The 19,190-nt window shown below is 40.7% G+C and overlaps 1 protein-coding gene across 1 annotated transcript in view; it reads right to left on the bottom strand.

Moving 5' to 3' along the window:
* The window catches only part of LOC119739724 (slit homolog 2 protein-like), a 69,450-nt gene that overhangs the window by 40,075 nt on the left and 10,185 nt on the right, over positions 1-19,190 (bottom strand). Inside the window, exons 6-7 of the mRNA XM_038214754.1 lie at positions 4,095-4,166; positions 3,420-3,491 (exon numbers count right to left, since the gene is read on the bottom strand). Of these exons, the coding sequence (XP_038070682.1) occupies positions 3,420-3,491; positions 4,095-4,166 (144 nt within the window). The remainder of the gene's footprint in view (positions 1-3,419; positions 3,492-4,094; positions 4,167-19,190) is intronic.

The raw sequence follows: 19,190 nt of genomic DNA, 5'->3' as shown, positions 1-19,190 counted from the left end.
CCAAAAGATTGCCCTAGCTCTGGCACCCTTCCAAACGAAGAAAAACAAAACAAAACACAAAACAAATAAACTAGTCGTGTATTTGTCACGTGACAAACACAGGGCTGTTTCGGCTTTTTTGGTCATAGATTGCATGTATGAGATATTGAAAAGTGACAAGTGTACAAAGCAGAAATTGTGTCACTGACTAGCAATGCCAAAGTTTTATATGCATGTAAGCTACAAATTTAAAAAAAAAACTTGTAAAATTCAAATAATGACGTCAGCATGACATACTTTTACCCTTATCCTGTTACCTATTCCTTGGTGGATGGTGAGAAAACATGCACAAGTGTTTTTTTCAAAAGACACGATGCACAGACTGTCTTGCGACTCTACCCGTGCTGTCAGATCAAAATCAAGAACTAAAGGTAGACATTTTCAAGTAGACCTCGGTTGTTGCAGTAAAGCGGTTACAAAACTGCATCTTACATGTTTTTCTGAATTAACTTTGTTTTAATGGCAAGTTCACGAACAAGTTAGTGTCAGGTTAAGCCAGTGTCACTGACCTGTCTGTTTAGCTTTCCTGTACAGTAACAGTGTCCAAAAACACCATAATTTTTGGGGGGATCATAGAGTTAGCAGATGGACACAACCAAAATGACCCACACTGTATCTTAGGGCTTAGGAAATTCCTGAGGGTCAACCACAGGGCAGATATTAATCAGCCAACGTTTTTCTATCCTGCCACTACCCCCCCCCCCCCTTGACCTTCCACCACTCCTTGTATATTACACACATCTGTTTTTCTTACCACACTATCAATTAGGGCCTATGTACAATATCGATTGGTTACGAGCTTAATTAGATAAACGAAGACTGCAGACGACCGGACAAGGCTTTCGGCGAACCCCGCAAATCAATTATGCTGAACAGCACAAAAATTAAGGAAATAGTAGAGGGGGAAAAAAGACTGCGTTTGTGTAAATATCCAACAAAATGAAATTATAGAAAGCGTGACCTTGGGAGTTTAATGAGTCGGCTCCGGTACTGAGACAGACTTATTCTGTACGCTCCGACGGAGCTGACTTTCTCTTCATTAAAGGTCAGAAAAAAAGAAGAGGGGGGGGGTTGGAAAATTTAAAAAAAAAAGACAGGAAGTGAATGTTTATAGATTTTTTTCTGAGGTTTTGAGAGGCTGATGGAACCTTTTTCTGATCTTTATGAGACACTGGATATTTGTACTGTTATGGGAAAGTTGTCATTCCAAGCTCTTTTTCAGGTCTCTTCATTTAAAATCCGAGTCATTTTCCCCAGAAAATTCATATCCTATTGTTTTACATGTAAAAGGCCAGAATATAGAACTGAACATGATAACCTGGGGGTGTCTTTTTTTTTAAGCAAGCAAGGAATATTTATGCATTTGAGAAGATGTTTGGGAGATGGTTGAAATGTATTATCATACACATTGTATTTGGAATTTTTATGTAAAATTTCATGCAGACAATATATCAAGACAGCTTTTGACATGTACATGTACATGTGGAATGAACATTAATCTCACTGCTTTTTCTCAGTTTCTAGCTAAACTGAACAGTTTTATGAAAATGAGAATAACTACCGGTGGTTTTCCTAAAACTTCTCAATCCAGAAATATAAGTGTTAGCGGTGGGCGAAAACAGCCATTTCAAAATCTGGTTCTCCCAATTCTTTTTTTTTCAAACCGAATTACGGCTATCCGATCTCACCGATTTCCGAAGTGACGAGTAACATGCCGCATGCAATGCGCTCCAGAGCTGTAATGGTTAAAAAAAATGGGTGGGAACTCTCTGAACAGTCGAATGAGCAGGCTATAGGCCCTACCTGAACCAAGAAGACCATAATAGTGAGTGAATGCAGATTCAGTCAGAGACCATGTAGCAAATTGGTGGATGTTCCAAATATTTACTTTAGCTTGTGTCACACAAAAAACGGAAGGCTCATTTTTTTTATGGATGGTTTCGAATATCCGATATCCAAAAATCTAAACCGAGTAGTGGAATTCAAACCAAATTTTTAAAAATCCAGATTTTAATCCCATAAGTATGCCATGGATTGGGAAAACACTTGGGTAAGTAATGTCTGACTTCTCACATAACAATGCTACAGAAGGCATCATACGATAGTCCATTTGGTTTTTTTTCTTGTATTTTGACTAATCCCGGCCCTTCGAGGAAACCTAAGGCCTCAAATCGTCTATTATCTTCCCCGACTCCAGTTGTGACATACAAGAGGCCTGCGCTATTGATCCTGGCCATTCAAGCAATCCAAATCAATGGGAGTTTAAGCATTAGCCTGACACATTAAGAACAATAAGCGTTGCTCTGATCTGGGATTATCCGAGAGTTGGGGGGGGGGGAGGAAGAACATTGACATACACAAATGGAGCAGGGGAATCAATGACCATTGCAACAATGACACGTAACCTTGTTGTACAGAAATGTCAGTTCGGTGAGTTCAGGCAGAAAACGTGATTTGCACTCATTCAGCTAAACACTTCGATCTCAGTTCACATGATTAAAGTTTGAGTGAGGAAAACATTGTAACTGGGCAGACTGTACAGTAAAACTTGAAGACGTTGCAAGATCTGCCGATGCTAGTCAAGAAGGCCTTTGTACACCCTCCAAAATCTCAGGTTTTTTTTTATCAGAACAACATTTCAACATTCAATATTAGGTTTTGTCCTTCACCAACATATAAACACTGTGTACTCAGGTGGGACTCGAACCCACGACCTCCTGCTTTCTAGTGCAGATGTCTTACCACTCGACCACCAAGCTTGCTGGGATCGGTTGGCTGGTTCGAATCTGATACAGCAGCAGTCACTGCAATGAAACTATTCATAAGATGGAATTTTTGCGTCAGGGAGATATAAATGCAATATTAGGTTTACCCTTCACCGACGTATTAGTTTGAAACTTCCCGAGTGAAATTAGAAAAAAAAACATTTCAACATGTCAGTCTGGAGTCAAACGAAGTACAAAATACTTTCTATAACATAAAAAAACAGCACGTTGTAGTCAGGAAAACCCAGATTGAAAATTGGAAAATTAAGTTTGATATTTGGTCTTGTTCTTCAAAGGAAATTCCATCAAGCAAGTCATCAGAAATATAAGTGTTGTGCATGTCAACACTCCGTTGCGTGACAATGCTCCAATTTGATGCATGCTGCAGTCATACTGGAGCCACAATGTAACCTGTGTCACCTTCTACTATGGTTGAAAACAGGGATCTATTAAAAAAGTGTGAATTGCCTGATTACACCATAAAAAATTCTAATGTGCGACTGATGGCTGTGATTCAAGTCACAGATTTGAGAGTGGATCCCGGAATGTCTGTGTGTGGCCTCTGGTTTGGATGTTAGGCTGGAGACTTGATTTACAAACTGTCATGTTACTTACAGTGATGAGAGAGCTCTCAGACCAACAAAGGCATCGTCGGCGATGGTCTCAATCATGTTGTTGCTCAGATCTCTGTGACAGAAAAGGACGAAAAGGACATTTACAGTCTAATACATGAGTTTACTTTAATCAAACTTTTCTAAATCCTCCCAATTCTACACATTTTCAGTCGAACCCAAACTACGGAGGTTGGGAGTATCACTGCAAACACTGTTTTCACAGGCTAATCTTATATTATCTTAAATGGGGAAATTTTTCCGCTGGCTCTCTGAGATTTTTTTGCCTGTATACCACAAAACAGACATTTGAATTTGGATGGCAGACGAGGAATATGATACATTTCCCTCCCCCACCCCCCCCCCCCCAAAAAAAAACATTAAAAAACATGAGTGGAGTGGGGTTTGATGTTACAGAACATACACAATGAAATTTGCCAGAACTTATTCAACTTTTTTTGTAAACTTTTAAATGTATTCAACTTTTTTTTGTAATCCTTGCCAGGATGTAAAATTGCACATTAACTTTTGAGACAATTGTAAAGCGGCCTTAAGACATACAAGTACTGGTTTTTGTTTTAGGATTTTTTTTTGGGGGGGGGGGGAAGGGGGGTCCATTGGGGGTGGGGGTGGGGGGGTCTTTCCTTTTATTTAAAAGGGGGGGGGAGTGTTTACTCACATTCTCTTCAGCTTCTTGTACTGTGTGAAAGCTCTGGATGGGATAGATCTTATCTGATTCTGCTCCAGCCGACTGTAACAAACAATGAAAACAAAGAATGAAATAAAATATTTACAATATCTGAGATTCAATTGTGAAATTTAAAAAGATGATGGCCCAATGTAACAGTTGAGCCTTAAACTTAAGATGCATTATCCATAATAAATAGATTCTTTTTTTTAAATTGCTATTTTTCTAGCAGTTCACTTTTGAATGAGATGGCAACCGAAAATATAGGCCCATAGAATTATAACTTTATAAAATTAGAACTTGACAATTTTGAATTATTGGCTCCCAGAAAATAATTCCGTTCTGGCGGGGTAGGCTGGTTCCTGCCCCACAATCACAGTATCGATAATGTAAGGACCAGGAGCCAGTCTGCTTGCAAAGCAGATCTGTTTGTGTCCAAAACAAAAACCTTTTTTCCAGAGGGTTGCTGATGTCCAAAAAAGGAAAAACGGAAGATTTTTGGTTGGAATAAAACATACAAGTTAAAATGTATTAATAGAACAAAACTTAATTTGTTGAAGAGCACGGAGAACCAACTTTGCCCTTTGGAATTCTTCGGTGTTGGGCTGTTTTTTTAAAGCTTAGCACAGCTTGGGGAAATATGAGCTGTTTTACCTCTGCGAAAGAGTTCAGTCCCAAGTCATGTCCCAAGGTAAATAGAATCGTTTTTTTTGTCAAGTCACATGGTCCATAGAATGATAATCCCATGCGTGCGTCTATTAGTGTGGTCCGATATTAAAAAAAAAAAGAATGAGTCATCCCAAGATGGAATCAACAGATTTTGGCAAGACTTAGTGAGAGAGATCGTCTTACCCATGGTCTGACATGTCAGTAAACTTGTTAATTCTAAGCTTTTGTCCAGGAAAAAACAAACAGCGGAAACGGCTTCTGGAACCACATTCATTACCAAATGACGTCACGAAACACCTGGGGCACAATGACTGTCTGTGTGATTATTTTCAATACTGACAAACAATTCAAAGAAATTGTAAGCAAATCTTGTCACTTGTTTGTTGTTAAAAACAGATTTGGTGTCTAAAGCCTGTCATTTCATCAGAGGTGAATTTAATATAATGCTACCAAAAAAGGGGCCTGGATAGATACGTTTAGGGATTACAATATACAATTTGGTGATAAGATTTATGAAGTGTTTGTTGAGTTTATTAAAAAAATGTCATTAAGATTTAACTTCTGAAAAATAGGTTTATTTAGGAGGAGGGACTGCCCTGTATCGAAGCTAATTTCTGAAGCTAATTTCTGATGGTGGTTCAAGGGTGGTAACTGTTACCTAAATGGTTTTGCAGTATTTTTGAAGAAAAAAATCCATTATGGAGACTCGAGGACGTTCACCCTTCATCTGTCAAAGGGCGGACAATGGCAAGCGCCAGCGATGTAAATCATCCCTTACTATTTACCCGTAAAAACTGCCTTGGCAGTTTGTTTGGGACCCAGGGAAGACCGACGAAGAAGAAAACAATATAGCCTAGGCCTTCTGCTGGATTTGAAGCATGAAACCGATAACGGATAAATGCATACTAAGAGGCCAAGTAAATGGATACTTTTCTTTTCTTTTTTTTTGCAACAATTCAATGAGTGCCTTGTTTGCGCTGAGAAGCAGCCGTGAAATTGGACAAAAGGTTCTGACCGGTTGCCGTCCCTCCAGAGTGTGTCAATAGAAGTAAAAAGCCCACTTGACAATGACATGATGGAGGACAGTATAGAGGGGAGATATATGGAGATAGATACGATGAGAATGTACGCTTCTGGGGTCGATGCCTTCGCCGTGTGTCTTTCCAGCAAAGTGAAGCATTTAAAGGGGAACAACATGTGGACAAAAAACACTCACATACATGTACTGCATATTTCACTAAAGAAATGACTGTACCCATCAATGTGTTTCATCTCCAAAATTCCAACAAGTTTCAAACATTGGCATTTTGGTTTTCATTTCTTCTTGGCACTTTTTAATTCTTTGATTGCAAAAATATATCACTTGATAGCTATTTTTGGTTCCATCCTTGAAAATCAAGTGCGAGATGAATTTGATGCTTTCTTCGCAAAAAGGACCATGCAATAATTTGGCATTTGGATTTTTATGAATTGTCCTCAGTAAATGGAGCTTCATGTATTGAATGGATTTATTATGTGAAATATTTACGTAACTACAATTTATGACACAGTGTTAATTCAGTGATGACTCCATGAAGCCATAGAGTGTTCCAGCGGTTTCAGGCGCTGCAGGGAGTAATAGGCAGGGCGGTTAGGGGCGGTGCAGTTACTAATAAGTTAAAACAAGTCCACACCGAAAAACTTAAACTCTTCAAAGGGACAGAAATGACCCTCTGCTTGCTGGGGACAAAACAAAGGTGTTACCCCACATTCCAAACTGACAGTTTGGGTTTCTGAGAGGTTAAATATTCTCCCTTATCCCCCCCCCCCCTCTTCCCCAGGGGAGAACTACCCCTTCCAGGCTTTCCATAAATTGGCAGGAATTTAAATTGCTACAAAAATGCCCCCATATCAAAATATGCCTTATTAAAATGTGAGGTCAGTGCACTGGCCAAATGGGTGTGGGGGTGTTGTATACCTGTTGGCATATTTAAGGACATTCTTCTTTCCAAATGAGCCGTTTTGTGGTGCTTTGGTCCCGTTGATGATTTTATGGTCGAGTTTTACTACACCCAGATTGTAATTTTTAATGTGACATTTACTGGACCTGGGTGTACGTCCTTGGAGGTTCACATATTCTGCGGGCCACCTACATTTTGTAGAATAGTGTTGTTGCACTGTAGGCAAGCTGTTTTCCAACATGTTAATGGAATTAAATTGGGACCTTGGGTATTTTTTTCTAGGATGCAAACTCAATCCTGCAAAATCCTCCAACTGCCTCCATGTAAAAATTGCATACAGCCTCAACCCTGCAAAACCCTCCGTTATTTCCTGATTGTGGTCCTTGGAGGCGTTGCAGCGCCCTCATTCATTGAAAACAACGGATTTCCTTTTTTTTACTGACTCAAATGGACAATTTTCTTGACTCCCCAGACATTTTGATTAATGTCAATATTATCTGTGATGGTGAATGGCAATTAAGCTTAGATAGCACTTTATGGGATAACAGGTGGCCGATATCAACAAATAGCTACATCATAAATGCCAATATTGGCAGCTGATAATATGGATCATAAACCGGGAAGGAAAGCAAGATATGAGGAAATCTGGCAGACTTCAAAATTGAAAAGTCAATCCATGGTTGGAATGGGGAACTTTTCAATCAAAATGATGAACCACGTGGGGAATGAGGACAACAATATTAAAAAAAAAAATTATCGAAATGCTACATGTGTCAAGAGTAGAGCAGTAGTGGAATTCTCATTATGAAACAGTGTGCAGCTTTCAAGAAAATCTTCAAGTGTTTTCATTTATACAAAGCACACCAAAAATTAATAGCTTTTAAGGGAAATTGGTCAATTCTGACAATCCAACTTGTTATGGTTTTTCCTTGGTAAGATTGGACTATCAAAACAGTTCAGCTAAAAAACTGTCTCAGATGACATCAGCAATGTGATACTTGATCATTTTTTTTTGGGGGGGGGGGCATTTTTCCTGTGGTTGAACTAAACTTTTATCTCGAATGGCAAATGGGTATTCTTGTGACAAAAGGATTCTACCTCTTATTCCCATATCCAAAATATTCCACTTTTCTGCAAAGTTCCCTCACTAGTAACCAAACGCACAAAAGCAGGCAACATTTGATTCAATGCATTCTGTATAGATCTGTTGGTACTATGCTTAATAAACGACCAGCTTCAGCTTTAATACCGGCACTGTTCAGGATATTATGACTGAACTTCACAGACTATACCAAAAACTGACATTCACAGAGTTGCCCCTCGGTACATCGTAACTCTAGATCAAGCATTCTGGAGTGCACTAGGGCAACATTCAGGTCTTATGAATAATCTGGGTTATGCGAATGGTCCCAGGCCATAAGTGTCAATGTGAAACCATCCATTCATTCATTCCGGTGGTTGTTTTCAGAAGGTGAGAAGTAGTCATCAATCTCTCCCAGCTTTTGCAGCTCAGAGCTATAAAACTGTGTCAATGCGGTCTTGAACTTTGAAGTGATACACCGAGGCTTGATGCCTCAGTCTACATAAAAAAAAAAAACGCACAGTTTGTTACTCTGTCACACTTTAGGACCACATGTGGAAACCTGCCAATGAAACCAGGCGACAACCGGAAGTGATTCCTGAAACTTGGAGTGCCAAAAGCAGGCACTAGAGACAGAACGTATTACAAGGGCCCTCATTCAGAGCTCCCAATTTTGAAACGAAAATGGATCAAATATATAATGGAGACATTTTTAATGTCAAGGAGGAGATATTTTATTGGTACAAATCCAGGTTTGCTTGTCAGGTAAACATTGTTGGCATAAATCTGTTTCTACTATATGTTGTCGTAGAAAATGTAGTTCACAGAAAATGTTCTGCATCAAATGGAAATAAAGAGAAGTTCAAAATCAAACTTTGAAACCAGTTTTCACTTCAGACAAACTTCCTCGTTCAATAAACTACCTAAAGCTACAATCCAACCTCAAGAATCTAGGCATTGAAGATTTCAGCTAATTTGTTTAATTAATTTTTGGGAAGCTTTGATTCAAATTTGATAATTTTAACAGGAAGACTCGCAGCTTTAATTACTCTGCGTTTAAGGATCATTTTTGGAGTGGTTCGTGGAAGTTGTTGAATCGGTCTTTCGGCACTCGGATGTGGAACAATGAACTTTGGGTCCCCAGCACGGTACACTGACCCGATTTTACTTCGCCAACCCTGCTATAATCCCTTGCACTATCAGTCCTAATTGCATAATTTATTGGAGCGGGGAACTAGACCTCTCAATTGCTGTGTCAACAGTGCCCTGTACACAGTCCGGTTTGATTAAAAACCCAATCCCCGATTTCCTAATGAGGTCGGGTCTCTTCCATGCATATATATATAGTCAGGCCCGGGGGTGTGAACTTTTGACCTTAAGGTGCCAATCCTACGAGTTAGTGCAAACACACAAACAAAAAAGAAATTTATTACTGTAGGTTGAGTTTCCTGGTAAAACATGCCATTCTGGGTATTTTTGCTGACCACTAAATGTATACAAACTGACCACAGTCTTTTAAGGTTTGCTCTAAGGAAAAAAAAGTTATTTTTGTTATGTTGTAAACAGTGACCAATGTTTAAAACCTGCTGCAGGTCCTATGAAGGCCATATGTGTTTATTGAAATCTTGCAGAGACAGAGAAGAACCCTCATCCCACCACTGCACTGCTGAAATGGGTGTTCCTCTCGCTATAATGCTGGATTGGGTGCTTCTGAAACATGTCAGTTTGCGCTAAAGGACTGTTTGGCCCTGCTACAAATTGTGTAAATAATCAGGGGTGCTGGAGAGTGCATTTCTCCACACTGACTGACACATGCTGTGACAAATGGTAGTCCACAGCCCAAACAAAACCCACTGCTCAACACAGTACAGCTAGCTACACAGTCTACTACTTGGGCTGGGATATGCAGCAGTACAAAGTGTGGTCCTACGAACCTTGCAATGAACGGACAAATTTGGTTTCTTTCATAGTTTTGCAAAGAAAAAGGAATATAACAAGAATATCATCTTTTGCACATGAACAAGTAGAATATTTAGCCACACAAATTTTTGTTTTCCCCCTTTCAATCCAAGGGTTGTTTAGAATCATGCTATTGATCACCATGTGACCAAAATACTTCTGATCACCATGGTGACCAAAATACTATTAATTTTGCTCAGTTTTAACATAACGCTTTACAGCATCACAAAGATGGGGACCAATCATAGAAATACCCCCTTCACCACAAAATAAACATTAAATAAAAATTCCTCCAATTCCTCCAAAACGTCAAAAAGTTATTTAAATAAAAAAGGTCTCCACAAAAAAAGGCCCCCTTTCACAATGATTTTTGGCCGCCATCTCCCAACATTCAGTCTAAAAAACACTTGTTATTCTTTGAATAAACAAGAGGTTGAGCAAAGTGCTTTCTTGGGGTCAGTGCCTCCATATTTATGATTTGTTTGTTTTCCCCACGCTGGCATTAACATTTTTTCTGATGGCCACTCCTTAAAATTACAACCCATTTTGTTTTTTCAAAATAAATTCTGGAACCTAAGCTACCAGACAGGGGTGTCTGTGCAGGGCCACTTTAGAATATTTTTTTTTTCAGATGCAACATGTCAATTGACAGTCCTCCGACAGCTTGTTTGTTTCATATTTACTGCTTGGGGTGGAGGGGTCAGTTTATGCAAAAACTCCAAAATATGTCTCAATTAGGAGACTGAATCCCGAGTGGTCAAGGAAGGGGGACATTCCTCAAGCGTGTTTACATTCTGTCCTCCCTCTGTTGACGCATTTTGGTAGGCGAGAAGTCAGTAACTTTAATGGAAGACTTGACTGCCACTTCTCTGCAGTTGCCAAAGGAGGGCGCTCCAGATTCACATATACTCATGATTATTTGCGGAATGTAAGTGCACATTTGAAGGTTGTGTGAAACTTTATCAATGAGTGGAACAACTTCAATGACATTTTCTTCTTAAAGGGATTTCTTCATTTTTTAACTTGACCTTGAGTCATTATAATGAAAGGGGCCAAGAAAATGATTTATTTTTTTTAGGAACATATTTTGTGCAACTTTCTACTCCTCTTAAATGTATAAAAACTATTTGACATCCCTTTTTGGTTAATTTTAAAGAAAAGTGCACTTCTTTAAACATTATAAAATTTTCTAAGCTTTTCCGGACAACCGAGGGCACTGTTGCTGTGATGTCATTTCAGGAAGACACTGTTCAGTTGAGGGGTTTTCCGTTCAAATTGTGAACCCAAAAATGTCCTCATTGAAAATATCTGTGAAGAAGTTTGCTCACTGGCTTATTGCCATGTACTGACACAACAACAAATTACCAAAGATATCCAAAAGTATGGCAATTGTTTGTGCATTTCCAAGGACTGCATAAAAATAATACACTGCATGGCCCTTTAACACATAAATCTAGATAGTGGACATCAGCTTTTGCAATTATAGGGAGAGGGTTGGCTTCCACAACTGAAACCCTTCCCCCCCCCCCCCCCCCACCCCAACTTCAAAATTTATATGACAAGTTGATCACTCCTTGAAAATTAAGAGTTTTAACGTGGGTTGAAGTTAAACTCTGCGTTTAAGTTAAAGTCACAAATTCCCCTTCAAAATCTGCGCTACCAATTAAATATATTATCAGGATATCACAGATATCTTCTTCATTTCCAGCTGCTGAAAAACAACTTGACCGACTTAAGTAAATCCCAAGCTGTTGCAATCTATCATTGACTTCGCTGGAACTGTTTTACCAAGAGAAATGCAGCCCTGGATGACTTGGCCAGTGAGGGTATTGTGGTCTATGAGGCATGGAACCTTGAAGTACAGTAAACTGTTGGAGCATCATCAAAAATGTTGCAAGAACTAGGACACCCACCTCTAATGCACCTACTAGTTGGTGGCAGGCAATGAATCAAAGATTGACAGCTGGGTATGTGGCTATAGGGAACTTTCATGTTTGCAACATTTTTACGTTGATGAGGCTGTGGCTGACTTGGAAGTTGACTTATTACAATCTTCAAGGGAAGTACCAACTTCAAGTTTGGGTGAACTGAATCTCTCTTCAATGTAGGCAAATCATTGAGCATCCCATAACTGAAAACAGTGCAAACTCAATAGCCATTTCGAGGACAAAATGCAAGGGGAAAAAGTGGCTATTTGAAAAGCTTCCCGTCATTTGTAGAAAATAAATGACAGCTGACTTATACAGAATAGCTAAAGCACATAGACTAGCTAGGTTTGTTTATTACCAGCTACCAACCATATTTTGCACACTATCAGTATCACAAATGTTTTCAGCAGATGGTCTACTTGTTTGTCCTTCCCCACAAGTATGGTCGGTGTGTATGAAATGTGAAGCAATCAGTTGCATTTACAAATGCGAGAAAATATGCAGGATTGTCTGTTGGACAAACCAAAATCACAATAAGCCTATTTTTTTTTATTTACCTGGTTGAAAAATTCAAGATGTAACCTACTTTCTTACTGCAATTTGAAAGTTCAATTACGTACAGTTGCACGGATAAATTTGCTGAAATTACATTCTTGCTAAGCATTTCTGTCAAATGTACCAGGTCAAATTCCGAAATTAAGTACTGGATTAAATCAATTGCTTAGCAGTAGCCCTATTACAGACTGTTCCCAGGTGTGAAGGTATACTACTGTCACCTAATGCCCGAAAAGTGTCACGAAGAATGATAACCCTCTTAGCCAGATGAGTCTCCTGGGTGGTGTATATTAACCTGGACCCTCTCTACTGACTTGCTACAGCTGGGTTGCAGGGGAGGGCTGGCACCGTAGGGGGGCGCCACAGGTGGGACAGGGGCGCGAGGACACAGCGGGCAAGCAGGTGAAAAGTTGAAGCGCTGGGGTTTTGGAGAACACTGAGTAACTGGTTCTATAGTACCAGTGGGATGTGAACTGCAGTTGGAAAGTCATAGCAATGGGGTTCGGGGGTCGCAAGCAAAGTTTAACAGTGTAATTATCATGAGGCAGAAGGGAATAGGATTATGAAGTTGAAAAAAAAAAGTTGAATGAATACATTCCGGTAGTAATTTGCTGCAAAGTGTTCAATATGTGAGCTACTAGCAAGTTGCAGGAATTGGCATCATTTTGTTGCAAATACAAACTTGAAGCAACAAGTTTTTTGGCTTGACTTAGAAAAGATAACAATGAATGGAGTAATCTGGGATGGAAGTGAAGTACTAACATTTTGAGCTTTGAGTTGGACTTGAGGTTTAAATGGGATGAAATTTTGAAAAGACTTGGCTGTTATAGCGCAGAAAGCAGTCCCTCGATCTTCGCACAGGAACATGACAAATAATAAATCCCTCGGCGATGGCTGGACGCGTTTCTTTTTCTGCACGTTCATGCCGCAACAATTGGTTGGCCAAGTTGAATGCCCCGACAGTTTTCCGGATTCCCGGGCTATATCCAGACTCACTCTGTGTTCTAAATTTCCTGCCCCCTTAAATGCAAGCTGGACACAGATGCCCGACTACAGTACTGTCATTCACAACAGGATCTGGACCTGCCAATCATATGGACCCGAACAATTTACCTCAACTGTGGTCTTTAATTGTTTCAACTCGAGAGTCGGTGGCGAGTTAAGAACTCTTGAATGAGCTATACAGAATCAATACACAAAACTCCTACTCCGCCCTTTTGATAAATGAGGTCCCCTCTGAACTAGGTCAGGCATGTTTGATGGAGAAAGTTTCAGTGCACTCTGCTATTGACATTATCCATGCAGGGGAAATCGTTATGAAGCCATCAGACGAGGGCAAACCGGAAATTGCCAATAAGGGAGTCCAATTTGTGAAAACAATACCCGAGGATTGGTTTCCCGAACAATTTAGCTGTGTGTACGCAAAGTACATGCACTTCTTTTTTTTGGTGGATGTGGATCAGGAGCAGAGTTCAGCGTCCCAGCAATCCTTCAGGATCTCACCTCCTGATCGTTCCGAATCCCAAGCAGCTAGTCCAAATTCCCTGGTGACCGAAGGCTTGATGCATTGCCACACCTGTGGGTACCGGCGGCTACACACATGGAATACACTCCCTCAGACTCGCTCACTTTCTTCCCCCCCCCCCCTTCCCCCCTCCCCCCCCCCCCCCCCAAAAAAAAAAATCTCAGAACACTTCTCTGCAATCTCATTCAGGAAGGATTTTCTTCGATCAGCCTGAAGATTACAAGAGCAATGATGCCTCCTTAGATGTGCCAAAACTAGTCTCCGGTCCTAATATCTGACAGCTCCCACAGCGGCAGGAATGCTCATGATGTGTTGGCAAACATGAGAAGTAGCAGTCACCGCAACCGAAGAACTGTGCGGTGGCACGGGGAACACGTGTTGTCATTCTTTACTGAATGGATTGGATTCTGTGATTTGATAAGTCATCGGGATCTAGCCGAGGGATTAGAGAGCTGGACCACAATTTGAAGTGCTCACCAAAATAGGGTTTCATCTGGCACACTTCGTGCTCACTTCTTAGTCAGTACAAGTTTTCCACAATGTTGGAAACAAGGACATGTTATGTGTGCTACTCAACTTCAACATGTAGCCTGCAGAATTGAGCAAGTTCGGGCACGAACTATAGTTAACCATAGTTTGACTAACTTTCCTCAAACGAAGGACGCTTGGACCACTCTAGTTGAATATTGGTACCGGAAATAGGGGTACAGTTCCATCACCGGTTACTACCAACTGCCGTGCGCATCAGAAACAACAACGGAAAGCAAGGACCAAGACGTTTCAACATGACGTTCTGATCATCGTTTGACACTTTGGCGTTTGCACTTTGCTAGTACGCAGGTGTAGTAAGATACATCACAAATCAACCACTAGTCGACTTATGGTTCTCGCCCACAGTTTCCAGCATAATAGCCATCAAGTTTTCAAACTAGGCATGCATGTATGCATGATCAGGCGTGATCTACTTTCCTTCATATTCATATGTGCACAATACCTTATCACCACCCTGGAAATTCATCGCAAACTGCAAAAATACGCCCACCTAAATGACGTTAAATACCAAAATGCCATGTGGTTCTTGATAAATCTGGTTTTGGGAACATTTTCTGTACAGCAGTGATGTGGCCTAGGTCAAGGTAATATAAGACAACAGATCTGTGACTGAAGTAAGGACACACACTTTAATTGGGGCACCCCTGTTAGCTTTTCATCAACTGAATACAGGAGTTATAGTACTTTGTTTCTGTAGCTCGACTTATAGTTCACAAATATTATCGCCATAAACATTTTAACTAGAGGGCTACACGTATATCCAGGCACTGTCTGGACAACGCGTAGGCCTAGACTATTTTAAACAGTCCATAGTATTTACAAGTATGAGAAACCATAAACTTCAGCACATTTTGCCCTGGTGTTTTGTCAATTCAACATTTTTCAAATGCTGACTATAAAGCCCAAACACTTTCCCCCACCCCTGGTCTGTGCCACCTACAATTAGGTCATATCCCAACCAACTTTCCTGACCAGCTGCTTAAACCCAAGGTCCCCAAGTTGCCCCAACATGACTTAGGCATGGTGTGTCCCCACACCCAATGTTGCTTCCTGACCAGAGTACCTCGATAAGAAAAAAAAATTGTGAAATATCAGAACACCTGGCAAGATGCCAATAAACGTCTCATCCCTATACCTATTGGGACCCCCTCCCTTACCCACAAGACACTTCTCCTACCTCAGGATCTCCCTAATTTCCGAGCTAGACACCTCCCCCTTGAAAACACCCAATACTCGTCCATTTTCAAGAGACAGTCCTTAAGTGATCTATGGAGTTCCATCATGGTCATAGAGCTATATTACATTACTAGAACGCTGACTCGATGTACAAAGTGATGCCTGCTGGGCGCATGCACGCTTGTGCACAAACCTATGGAAAACTTGAAATTTTGTAAAGCTTTTGTATGGCTATTTGCATATCTGCGTTTGTATTCTATACAGGTGCGTTATCAAAGCTGATACGCCCAAAAACCGACAGGCAGGACCAGTAAATGAGTGTTCCCTTTTGCTCTGTACTTACAACACAAATTGCGTGCGCATATCCGCTGCAGATGATTTTTGCCTTATGTTGTTTGTGTATGTTGTACTTGCGCGTTCCATTTCGAGTACACTTTCAAAATTCATTCCTGTTTTCATGATGTTCTACAAACAAGCACATGAATTCAAAATGTCTGCGCCCAAAATGGCTTCAATTTTCAAAGTATCTTCGCTGGTATAGTGGTAAGAATGAGGAGTTAGCGCTCTGGTAATTTAGCTCTTATGATCATGGTACAGCATTTACACTATACATCATGTACATGCATACATGCAACAAGTTCACTCATTGTACATGTACATGTTGATTTGCCATGTACATGTATGTACATGTACTCTATTATGTGTACATGCACATGTTATTTCTACATGTCAAGGCTGACACAGTTTCACATGCACAGTCGGTAGTTGACTTAAGTTAAGAGGAATGGAAATGGCACTACCCTGCACTGTGAGGAAATATGACACAGATCATGTTTGATTTACTCAGCAGGTCAAACATTTTGCCAGCCTGCTCCCAAGCTCATATCAAAGCCAAACGTTAGAAGTAAAGTGAAAGATTGAAAGAAATAGAATTCTCACAGCTCAACTCAAATTGATATGCAAGAATTCAGGAAGATTTAAGACAGTGGAAAAACAGCACCGTGTTATTATTAGAACGTCTTGGAACTAACTTAAGATATTCTCACAGAAACAGCTGCATGGTCATTAATGATCGGCATTATACAAACATAGGACTCATTACTCAGATCAAAGTGCTTTACATTATTATTTCCCCTGCTCATTGGGCCCATAAAACATTCCTTATATTGGCAAAGCTCGCTATGGTATCATACAGCTCGAAGCAGCCATTTTTTTATATCATAAAGAATAACCATCTCTGCCAAAACAGGTACCTATTTTACTACTGGATGGAGAGAAGCGAATAAAGACAAAGTGTCTTGCCCAAGGACAAACGTACGCCCACACCTGCAGGCTGGAATCGAACCCACAGCCTTAAGAATTCAGGGGCGGATCCAGGTTTGGCTCAAGAGGGGGGTTTAGCTGTCAAAGGGGGGAGGGTCAGCAGACATGTTCTATTTGTTTCTGTTATTTCTCCTTTTTTGTACGGCCCAAGGTTGGGGGGACATAACCCCTTAACACCCCACCTCAGTAGATCCCCCACTGGAATTACCCACAGATGTTGAATTCAATGCTCCCAGATCCCTAGGCCATCGCTCCACTACCAAAGGTAGCGGTAGGCTAAAACAGTTTGGCTCATGTCTCATCCAGTCTTCAACTTGGGGGGAACTGGCTAATTGAGGCCACACATGTCTTTCCTCCCTCACTGTTATCTTAAGGCAAGCCTCTCCCATCCAACGTCAGTTTTCTTTAGGGCTTCGCGTCTGGAAACACCGACACGGCTTGCGCTAAGCTGATGGGGACGGAGGAATGGCTCAGTGCACACGCGAGTGAGAAAATTCAAGCTGGAGCGTTTAGGAGGGAAAATATTGATGTTTTGGTGAAATCTTTGTCAAAAAATAGAAATGGGAAGCTCATGATGAAAAGAAGTAGGAAGTGATCTTGTTAAAGAATTTGAGGGATTGGACATCTTTTCGCCGACTTCTATTTTGCCCCCAGACCCTTAACCTATGTACACCTGAAGTGAACTACGGTATGTATATCATCTGATCATAAAGGTCCAGAAGTCTGCTTTTTTAAAGATCAAACTAAGTCAGTTAATGGTTAACTTTAACCACGGTGTAAACACTTTAATAAGCAACTCAAATAATTTCGTGGCAAGAAATAAAGAAACAAGATGTCTTCCTCAACCACATGTTAATGAATCAGCAACTTGGTTTTAACCAAATTCTGTGCTCTAGCCCGCAAAAGAAAAAAACAATCTGTAAAGTTATGTTCCAGTTGAGAGACAGGGTGAACTGCTGAAAAGCACCCCCTTCCCCTCCCAGCCAGGGGACCTGCGTGTCCCCACTTGGCCCTCCATCACACAGCAGAGGGCTGGATTTAATTTGGGCAGTGTCCTGGGGTCAGATGAGGTCAACCTTACCCCCAGGGGGTCTGGGGCATTGTGGTTCTATCCTGTCTGCATTACTGCATATGTTTCTTGGAGATGTCTAGCATTTATGCCCTGGGCAGATGTGAATGTGTGCAACGCAGTTGTGGAGTGAATGCACATGCACATGTAGGCCTGACAAAGCCAGAAAGTGGTTTGGGGACACTTTCTGCCTTGTAATAATGAGTTCCTCATTACAACAGTTGCAATGTATTTATATTTTTTTACATTTGTGGAGACCACAGAATGAAGTGGAAGCGCATTTCAGTGATGCACTGATTGACTTTTAGACTTTTAAGAACATGGAGAGTTTCTTTATCAGAAACTGCAGAAAAACACAGATCCCAGATTCTTTAGTCAAACTGATACTGTACTTTACGTGTCCGTCTGTAGTGTAATTCCCTATATTTTTTTCTTCAAGTTTCCATTGAATTTGTCACAGAATAGTTAGTAAGGAGATGAAACAATATGTTTGAATATTGATCAGAAGGAAGAATTATTTCATACAGATCTGAAAAAAAAATGGAACTGATGTATGTATCCTCGAGTCACCATAAATGACGCGGGTTACGCTTGCAACGCCCACACGTTGTCCAACGCAAATTGAATGCGAGTGGGTCAAAACATATCCTCGTCATTTTTCTGAGGTCTGACGAAAGAATAATTGAACAGTGGTCTAAAAATATCACAGATATAATCCCGTCCACCGACATTGTTGGCAGTAAAGTGTTAACCGTAAGTACTTTTTAAATTAGTGATGACGCAAATTTTATCAAATGAGTTTTACACAATGCCTCAGTACGTTTCTGGTGTCTGGGGAAGCCAAAGGTTGAGTAACTTCCATGATGAGGTTTACCGGGGTGATTATGTGCCGCAATGTGGTTCCTCTGCCGGGTACCGGCGCGACTGATCCTCCATAAAGCCCCCCTTAACACTTCTGCCATAGCCGGGGGTATGCAGCCAACTGCAGACACTACTTCAGGAAGCTGGTCCTTATCATAATGAGGCTGATCTCCTCTCTGCATTTTCGGGCAATTTACAGCGGCGGAGGGGGGGGGTGTGTGTGTGAAGGTGAAGACTTCCAAATTGGAGGGAGACACCAAGTTCGAGGGATCCCCCCAACCCTCTGACAAGCTGTCATAGTCTATTCCAAAGTCTATCCTTGGTGTTACTCATAGGTTCCGGAAACAGGGGAAAGCAAGGGGTGCATTTGTAAAAAAACACAACAACAAAAAAACCACAAAAAAACAAACAAACAAAAACAACAACAAAAACAACAACAAAAAAGGGAC

The sequence above is a fragment of the Patiria miniata genome, unplaced genomic scaffold (assembly GCF_015706575.1).
Source record: "Patiria miniata isolate m_02_andy unplaced genomic scaffold, ASM1570657v1 HiC_scaffold_4, whole genome shotgun sequence".
Lineage (NCBI taxonomy): Eukaryota > Metazoa > Echinodermata > Asteroidea > Valvatida > Asterinidae > Patiria > Patiria miniata.
This window is presented reverse-complemented; position numbering and strand designations above follow the sequence as displayed.